We start from the raw sequence: 10,188 nt of genomic DNA, 5'->3' as shown, positions 1-10,188 counted from the left end.
TTAAATATGAAAAGGAGGTTCAATGAGGTTGAGAATCCAGCTAACATATGAAGACTTATAAAGGGAGAAAAGAACAGTAGTACACTGCAAAATGGCAGTTAAGACAAATTTAGAAAACCAATCCTACTATTCAATTAAGGTTTTAAAATCAATGTGAATGACAGGAGTGCATCAATTTTGAAATCATTAGCCATTATAATCACTGTCTAATGACAACTCAATTTGCACTACATACATTTTTATTGAAACAAATTTAAAATCATTAAAAAAAAAAATTAAATAAGAGGCAAAGATATAGAACAAGGAAAGAATTAATCATAGATTCCATGTGAATTGAAGAATCAAAGAATTTTAGTCCCTATGAAGAATATCAAGTACCAAAATCACATGGGATTGTTTAGGCACACCAAACATATTAGTTGGTTAAAATCTTAAGTGACCTCAAGAACTGGTATCACAATCCCGTCTAAAATATTGTCTTTTTTATAACGGATTGATATCCAAGGAAATTTCATTAAACACGCCAAAAGGTTAAATTGATAGTACCAACAAAAACATTAAAGTGTGATAATTACAGGCAAATTCTAAGAGTGCAACAATATTTTTGAGTAATATTTGTACATTGTAGGCCACACCCAGAATATCATGATTAACACTCAACATCATGATCATATACAAATTATACACAAAGATATAATTTGAACAAAAATTACATCCTCTACCATATAATTAAAATTCAAAAGAAAATTTTAAAAATCCTCATATCATACTTCCCACAAACATTTCTTGGATTAAAATGGGACATAAATACACAACATAACACTAACTAAAACTACATGATACATTGAATTATAATATATGCTTTTTTATACAAGTATCATATAGGATAAACCATAAAAACCCCATCAAATTCAAAAAAATCTTTTAAATAAAAAAAAAAAAGCCTAAATCTTTTTTTGTTTGAATTAATTTTATTTATGCTTCGGTTTACCAGATTTTTTCTTATCAATTTTATTATTCTTATTATTTTTAGCAGGCTTACCAAAAACACTGCAAAATCCACAAGCAGAAAGTCTAGGAGAGGGAGGATCCTCTGCTTGCTCAACCTTAACAGTACGATAGGCTCGCCTATTTCCACCGTCTGATTTACTTCTTCTTAAATCAGGTTTCTGATCATCATCTTTCTGATCGACCGATATTCCATCTCCACCGTCCGATTTCTCTTTAGCCAATTCTGCTTGTACCAATTTATCATCCCATACTAAACCAGAGGATCCCTGCCTTCTAAAGCTTATTGCTGACCTTTGTAATCCTTCCATTTTTTTCTCTCTCTAAAAAAAATTCACTTTCTCTCTCTAAAAACTATGAAATTTTTAGATGATTGAGAAAAAATATTGAGATGGGTGTCTAGAGAATTCTTATTGGGGTGGTGGGGTGGAGTTGAAATATGAATTGGAGAAGAAAAAAATTTGGATGGTTTTTTTATTTATTGGTTTTTTTTTTGGTATTTAAATGGATTTTTTTAAAGGGAGGAGAGAGAAAGTCAAATTTTAATGACAAAGGAGTGAGATATATTATAGGGCCAAAATATAATTTATAATATATAATTTGGACAACTAGAGGCAATTACATGAAATACTTACTCCCACTTTCTATTACTATAATTTGGACAACTTAACAAAGGAAAGTAAGGGAGAAAAAAGAGATTATTACAATTATTCTTTGTATCATGCTACTCGTGAAGAAACAGAATCCCACTAGAATTAAAAACATTAAGGCAACAAATTTTGCTTATGGAGTGTGTCGTTATCTTTTACGATACTCTATATATCAAAAAGATTTTACAATAACGTATCAGGATAGTTGTCACATTGTTACTATTCTTTGTAACTTAAAAAGGGTATATATTTGCTATCCTTAATTAAATTACTATTCCGTATTTTATTACGTAGTAACTTATGTTATTCTAAAATTAAACATAAATCTTATATGTAGAATACGGAGTATATTGGAATATTATCATTTGCGATTCTTTATACTACCTCCGTTACATATTATTTGCAACGATTTGACATAAAGTAGAGAGGAAAATGTCTAATCGTTGCAAATAATATGTAACGGATGTAGTATATTTTGTAAAAATTTAAAAATTTCATAATAGTAATAATATATTTTCGTATTATAATGAATCATGACGAATTGTTTTAACTCTTTACAACTGGAGGAGTGTGGGAGTTTATTACTACTTGTCATGTCTATCAAATCAATTTTTTTTTTTTTTCCACTTTAAGTCATTTTAAATCAAATTTGGAATCCTTAACAAAAGGGCAATAGTGGTACAGATCTGCAACTTCAGCTTTTAGGCAGAACTAACCCAAATCGATTTCAGATTAAAGGCTGCCAAAACATATAAATTAAAAAAATGTATGAGCAGTTAGTTATATATTTGGGACAGGTGGTCAAACCCTTGGTTCCGTTGGCCTAACCAGATTCGTTGTTGGCAGTTTGACTAGTAAAAAAATATACTCTTTCCTGATTCACTTTAATTATTCTTCCTAAATGCTTATTTTTATGGCTAATTAAAAATTAAATATATGCTACAAAATATATGGTTATAATAACATAGGCTATGAATCTATAGTGTACAAGTACTAATAATTTATCAAATGGGCAAACATATTAAATCTTCCCAAGATCTTACAAGATAACATAAAATGGATAATAAGGTATGGTAGATTGGTAGGCATTATATTGGTTGCATAAATTAATTAATGCAATACATCCCATATTTAAGTAGTTTCTTAAACATTGGCTGTATTGGATGAATTCAACAATCCTAGGCCCCAAACATTGATCCTTACTACACAAAGCAAAGGGTCTATCTAGAATCGCTAATTGGGCATTAAAATTTCATCATCTTACGCGATTGAGAAAGTGATTGTGTTTCGATTGATAGCGTTTTTCACACGTTTGGTCCATGGGCTAGAAGCACATACTGTCGTCTTTGTTGAGCAGTAACAGTGAGAAGGAAGATAGTTTTTTACAAGGGCCATCAATAGGGGAGGCGCGAGGCCAAGTACCTCAGCACCCGTAACTCCGTAAGCACTGAAAAATACTCTGTAGTAAGAAACAGGTTGGATAGTGAAAGAGGAAAAACTAAATCAAGGAAGCCTGCAAATAATCAAGGGAAAACTATACGAGTACAAAACAATAAAGACATTTAAGAATCCACTAATTTTGGTATACTTCTCAGCAGACATACCAAAACTTTCCACCATATCAAAAGCCATACAGTAGTACAGTACTTTCAAATATATAAAGTAAAGTAACATATTTTCCTGTCCAATTGACCTTAATGTAACCCAAACATGGCCTACCAGTAACCACCGCAATGTATGGCCTTCTGTGAGATTATAACTCAGAATAATACACAATTAATGCAACGTCTTAATATAAACAGAGTACAGTGTAAAACATCAGGCATAACAGAATATAACCTTGTTAGAACAATCAATGACCGATTACTTTCTCTATTTCATTAATGTGCTACTAAAAACTCATCATAAGCTTATTTACAGGGTTGTACCTTATAAGCAAACCATTCAGCCCCACAAATGATTCAATGAGACCGCCAAGCTGGTCAAGTATCTAAGTCGAATAAAAGGAATACCAAAATCTTAACCTATAGAATAAAGAGGCGAAAAAAAATGCTGCCGAATAGAAATACAGGCAACCACAAACACCCCAAGATCCCCAAAATTTTTAAAAAACCAAAATGGAAGTGCAAGTAATTTGCTAAGACTTAGACTAGAATATAGCAAACAAGAAAAAAAGAAAAAAAATTAATCTAGATATTGTAGTTTGCAGCCACGCCATCAAAGCAGAACCTTCAAATCAGTAAGCTCACCTATCATAAACAGAAAAGGTCAGATGCTACTGCTCATGACATCTTCTTCTTGTCTTTGAGGATTTCGCTCAAAGGTTTGGGACCTTCAAAGTCTGCAGATCCATTTTTGTGTAAATGACCCTCATTTCTGTCTACTTTGACAGCATCATGGTTCTTGGGCTCATATACTGTGGTGGACTCTTGAGCATACCTCTCTCTCTTTGAGTGTGTCCTACGTTCAGACAAAGACTGCCGTGACCTCATCCCATTATACTGCCTGTAGCCATTATGTTGTGAGTTCCTAGGTCTGCCTCGCTGTTCTGCATCAACTGCAGAATTCCTTCTCCTAGGCAGTCTAACACCAGGTCTTTCCACCTTAGATGCCAGTCGTCCATGTACTCGTTGATTTGAAGCATGCCTTTGAACCTTCTCTTGCCTGCCATCTCTTACATGCCTCAAGTCACGTGTCTCCAGATAACCATCAACCATCCTTCGTTTCCTCAAATAGTCTCGAAGATCTACATCATGGCGGCCACCAACTGGGGTTTCCACACACAATATGTTTCTCTTGCGTGCCACAATGCGTCTTGTTCCTCTATCCTGTGTGTGTCTAGAGGGGAATTCTCGAAGATCAGTTCTCAGCTCATCATTAATATATTCAGAAGGCTCATAATGGCCATTACCAAAGTACTCCTTTTCATCATATTCAGCCTGATGAACATAGCCATGAGGCATAAATAGGTGCTCGTTGCCTCCATCATTCCCATCAATGGAGCGCATATCCTCTGGGTCATCCTCATAAACCAAATCTTCAGTCTCTCCTTCCACAAGAACATCAAAACCAGGGGATGATTCACACCACTCATCTCGCACAATGTTTTCATCAATTTGATCCTCTGAACTTTGGTCAGATTCCAAGCTAGGCTCAAACTCATTTTTATTTGAGCGTTCTGCATGCTGCAAAGTCACTGTTTTGACAGCAAATGTCTCTTCACGTTCAGGAATATAAGTTTGTTTGGATATAGTACTTGGTTCTGGTATAGTAGCATAGTGTTGAGCCTGATGTTTCTGCTCATTCTGCAATCGACTGCCACTTGTCGTTGTCATTTCTGATGGAATTAAATGTTTCTCAGCAGGTTTAAGCTCTGTTTCAACTCTTCCAGATGTCTTACTGTCCAAAAGATGCACTGCTGCATCAACTGGATTAGCCATCTTTGTATTCAAACCAAGTGCCCCACCAGGTTCGTGCAGAAATGGGCATCTGTCACCTTTGTTGCAAAACCCATTGTAGTAATAGTAGCACGGGACTGTCGTCTTTGTAGCAGACACAGAAGACTGATTCAGCAAAGGTGGAGCAGCATCAGTTGGTGCTTCATTGTGTGATTCCAAGGGCTGTACATCAAGAACTGAAAACAATGATTCTTGTTTCTTTCATCAGACAAGAAAGTTGAGACTAATGTAGCACATCTCACCAGCAGAATGTAGCTTAATAATGGTGCAGCAAACTTATTATAAGGCAATAGAAATAAAAAGGATCAGATGCATTCAAAGGCCAACACAATAATGGTGCAATTAACTTAGGGAACCAATCAGTAAAACTTCACCTCAAAAACTGCATATAGATTTCCAAGCTAAAGTATATTGTACGTGTTTCAACTTTCCAACTTTCATGCTTTGAGCTATTCAATTCTTCTATACAATAAAATATAAGTAAAATAAAATTCATAATCCAATCATTGCATGCCCTTCCTGGCACCAGTAGGCAGTAAGTTTTGGGCAGCCAAAAAAATAGGTATGAGCCCTGATCCCCCCCCCCCCCCTCCCCCTTCCTGTAGACACAAGCTATTTCCAGTGAGCTAATTCAGCAACAGAAGAGCCTAAAAAGAAAAAGGGAATTAAAGAAAATCACACGAATACCACAAGAAACTATTTACAAGGTTCAATACAAACGGGCATATAATGTCAGATACAACCAAAAAAGACAATTACGAGAAGAATGAAGCCTAACAACTATTTTTCTTTCTTCTGCAGAATAAGACAGACAATGATCTGCAAAAGAAATTAGATCAAATAGTTTTGAACATTCATCATCCAGCTATTATAAGTCCTATGGTAAGATCAAATAGTTTTGAACAGCAAGGATTCAAGCAAAAGGTAAGACTTGGGCACTCTTGAGACAACTCATTAATTTGTCAAAAGGGAAAATTATGTGACTTTTTGAAACAATCTAACACTGTTAAATTTGCTACCACAAACAAAGGGCGTTACTTCCATAGTTCCATCCAATTGCAGATGGTTTGATAAAGCATTAAAACATTTATAATTTTCTACTGAAAATGCTTTCCTTACTAATGTAGAATTATCTTTTACCTAGTTGTTACATTAAGGGCTATATGCCACCATTTCTAGAGTTCAAACAAAGATCTAGTTATGTATGAGTATGAGTGTATGACCCAATTCATCCCCAATGAGCAATTTCAAGACTACAGCAACTTTAAAGGGAAAACCTACCCAAAGCAGCTAGACATAATTTTTTCCTGCTAAAAGCTAGTGCACATCCTTTTTAGGCCAAGAATGGAAAAAAAATTATCACATGCATTATGACTTACACTAAAGTGCCTTACACGTCTACAACGACCGCAACATCTATATTTGCATGTATTTGGACTTACATTAAATATTCTTGAGAGAAGACTGCTCTAACCTGTATGTATCTTTCATTCACAAAAATTATGAAAAAAATAACAATAATTTAAAAAAAAAAGATTCTTCCTTCACCAAACTGTTTGAGAAGCACAATTAAGCATTTAGACACAACTTGATCCACAAAAGTCCAATTATACTATAAGGTACATTCTAACAGGGCATACCCTTAATAACAAGGCATACATGTTGAGATGAGTATACTGTATATGCAAATTCCAGATCAATCCCAGCAATCTAGAATACATACTGAAATTTACAAGCACCCATGCCATATATAAAGTATTACTAGTTGGGGGAAAAAAAAAAAAAAGTATATTAACAATTTACTCAGTTCACCATACCATTTGGCATTCATTATAATCACTCAAGACATCAAAATTCAACAAAGTGAAAACAATATTGTGCAAAACTCACCGGATGGCGAAATGCACAAGTCGGATTTAGGCAATTTCCAGACATCCAATACCAGCAATCCCGTGGGTTCAACCTCGCCATTTCACTATGCCGATACTCACACTCTACACCCTGTTCATGTAAATGCACGCAAAACTTTCAGAATCCCCAATACATCAAACAGTAAAACAGCAATTTACATCTGACAACAGCCATAAGGCCCATAATCTCTACCAACGGCAATCAATTCCTATTCAGTCAAATGAATTTAACCAAAACCCTAATCCTAAAGAACACCGAAAATCTGAAAAATTAAACATTATGAATAACAAAAACTAGCAGTCAGAACAAAATTTACCAATAAAAACAACAATTACATCCACCAACAACAATATTATACCCTAAATTCAACTAATTCGTTTACTGAAGCAAAATGCACGATCAAAATCACAAAAAATCTTCATTTTCATAAATCAAAAGATTGTAAACCGAAACCCTAACCCTACAGAACACAACAAAAATTCAAAAATAACAGAATAATCAAGTACGAATTAATTTCATGGGAAATTCAAAAATCAAAATCACACAATCAGAGAAACACAAAGGACAAATAAAATCATAATTTAATGAAAGGAAAATACGAAAATAAATATAAAAAAAAAAATGAACCTTCTTGCATGTGAAAGGAGAGGCCAAGAAATAGACACAATCAGTGTTACGCTTCAACAATTCGTCCTCCATTGTTGTAGATTCAAGCTTTTTCTTGATATTCTCTCTCTTCGATGAAGCTAATATGGCGTGGCTAGTGAGGAGTGAGAATGGAGAAAGAGATGAATTTCATGGAATTTGATCGAAACAAATAATTCAAGGCATTTGCGCAGAAAAAGAGAGAAATGTGGAGGTTTTTATTGTTTATCAAAATCAAATTTGGGTTTGGGGCTTTGGGCTTTACTAGTACTCCATAGTAACAAGTTTTAAAAATGACTACAATTCACCATTTCAAGTTTATGTGTGTACCAAGACCCAAAAAGTTTATATGTGTACCGACTTTAAGGGCTTGTTTGATTCAACTTTTCTTGCTTATCTGATTTGATCTGATCTAATCTAATCTGAATTTTAAATTTGACCAAACTTTGTCCTTAAATATCTATATAAAAAAAAAAATATCAAGTGGGGTCTTATTAAATTCGTAATAATGAGTATTTTATTAACTTTCGTTTCATATTATCTACAACGATTAGACATAAAGTAGATAGGATATGTGTTTTACATAACTTTTTTCACTATGAAATTAAAGATATTTAGTGATAAAAAAACTACACATAAAACGATGATCTAATTTGAACTTCTTTTTTTTTTTATCTGATCTGAACTTATTTTTTCTGAAATAAGTAAAAATAAGGTGAACTAAACAAGACCTAACTCCTAAAAAAGGCTATTTAGAATTTCTTGGTGTGAATTTTAGTTTTTCCAGTCCGAACATTGTCAATGCCTTCTGGTCAAGAAAGTTTGAGTATGAATAAAAATTGCCGAAATGTTTGCCATGATCCCTAATACCCTATGGTAGTCCAATTGGGTGGGTGGAACCATCCAATTTGCCTTTAAACGGCCAATTTACCGGTTTACAACTTGCACCGATTTCATTAACTCAAGCCACCACGAACACTTATAACAACAAATTAGGATCATATATGGTTCCAAACGGCATTATATGACCCCGATACATATCCCCTAGAATTTAAAAACTTTTCGACACCGGGCCCCGAAACCTTCAAAATTTCTCAAAAGTGTGGACATTAGCCTTTAATTTTGGAATTTTTATTTTGACTTTTCTAGGAAATGAAAATTGCCGAAATGTTTACCATGGTCCCTAATACTCTCGGGAAGTCCAATTGGTTGGGTGGAACCATCCAATTTTCCTTTAAACGACCAATTTACCGATTTACAACTTGCACCGATTTCATTAATTCAAGCCTACCACGAACATTTATGACAACAAATAATGATCATATATGGTTCCAAACGACATTATATGACTTTGAGATGTATCCCCTAAAATCTCAAACCTTTTCGACACCGGGCCCCGAAACCTCCAAAATTTCTTAAAAAGCGTAGATATTAGCCTTTAGTTTTGGAATCTTTTGACTTTTTTCGCCCGAAAATAAAATATTCCGAAATTTTTGCCATGGTCTCTAATTCCCTCTGGTAGTCCAATTGGGTGGGTGGAACCATCCAATTTGCCTTTTAACGGCCAATTTACCGATTTACAACTTGCACCGATTTCATTAATTCAAACCTGCCACGAACATTTATGACAACATATAATGATCATATATGGTTCAAAACGTCATTATATGACCCCGAGATGTATCTCATAAAATCTCAAGCCTTTTCGACACCGGGCCCCAAAATCTCCAAAAAATTTCAAAAAGTGTGGATATTAGGCTTCAATTTTGGAATTTTTTGACATTTTTCTCCGGGAAATAAAAATTGGCAAAATGTTTACCATGGTCTCTAATAACCTCCGGAAGTCCAATTGGGTGGGTGAAACCATCCGATTTGCGTTTAAACGTCCAATTTATCGGTTTACAACTTGCACCGATTTCATTAACTCAAGCCTACCAGGAATATTTATGACAACGTATAATAATCATTTATGGTTCCAAACGGCATTATATGACCCCGAAATGTATCCCCTAAAATCTCATTTATTTTCGACACCGAGCCCCGAAACTTTCGAAATTTCTAAAAAAGCATGGATATTAGCCTTCAATTTTGGAATTTTTTAACTTTTTTCGCACGGAAATAAAATTTTTTGAAATGTTTAACATGGTCCCTAATACCCCCTGGGAGTCCAATTGGGTGGGTGGAACTATCCAATTTGCCTTTAAACGACAAATTTACCTATTTACAACTTGCACCCCGATTTCATTAACTCAAGTCTATCACGAACATTTATCACAACATATAATAATCATATATGGTTCCAAACGGCATTACATGACACAGAGGTGTATCCCCTAAAATCTCAAGGATTTTCGATACGGGGCCTCGAAACCTCCAAAATTTCTCAAAGAGTGTGGATAATAGCATTAAACTTTGGATTTTTTTTGAATTTTTTTAGCCTGTAAATAAAAATTACCGATTTTTTTTTTACCATGGTCCCTAATACGATTCGGGATTCCAATTAGGTGGAACCATCC

At 34.4% G+C, this 10,188-nt stretch overlaps 1 protein-coding gene and 1 pseudogene across 1 annotated transcript; both read right to left on the bottom strand.

The window, feature by feature from the left end:
- Positions 1-536: 536 nt before the first annotated feature.
- LOC145635632 (MAPK kinase substrate protein At1g80180 pseudogene) lies at positions 537-1,570 on the bottom strand (annotated as a pseudogene).
- Positions 1,571-3,493: 1,923 nt separating this feature from the next.
- LOC145634344 (zinc finger CCCH domain-containing protein 32-like) lies at positions 3,494-7,958 on the bottom strand. Its single transcript, XM_081685766.1, has 3 exons — positions 7,655-7,958; positions 7,007-7,117; positions 3,494-5,278 (listed from the first exon to the last, which is right to left on the bottom strand). The coding sequence occupies exons 1-3, from the start codon at positions 7,724-7,726 to the stop codon at positions 3,941-3,943; spliced, it is 1,521 nt and encodes a 506-aa protein (XP_081541892.1). The 5' UTR covers positions 7,727-7,958; the 3' UTR covers positions 3,494-3,940.
- Positions 7,959-10,188: the final 2,230 nt, after the last annotated feature.

Source organism: Chenopodium album, chromosome 6 (assembly GCF_948465745.1).
Source record: "Chenopodium album chromosome 6, dcCheAlbu1.1, whole genome shotgun sequence".
NCBI lineage: Eukaryota > Viridiplantae > Streptophyta > Magnoliopsida > Caryophyllales > Amaranthaceae > Chenopodium > Chenopodium album.
The sequence above is the reverse complement of the archived record's forward strand: the minus strand, read 5'-3'. Positions and strand labels throughout refer to the sequence as shown.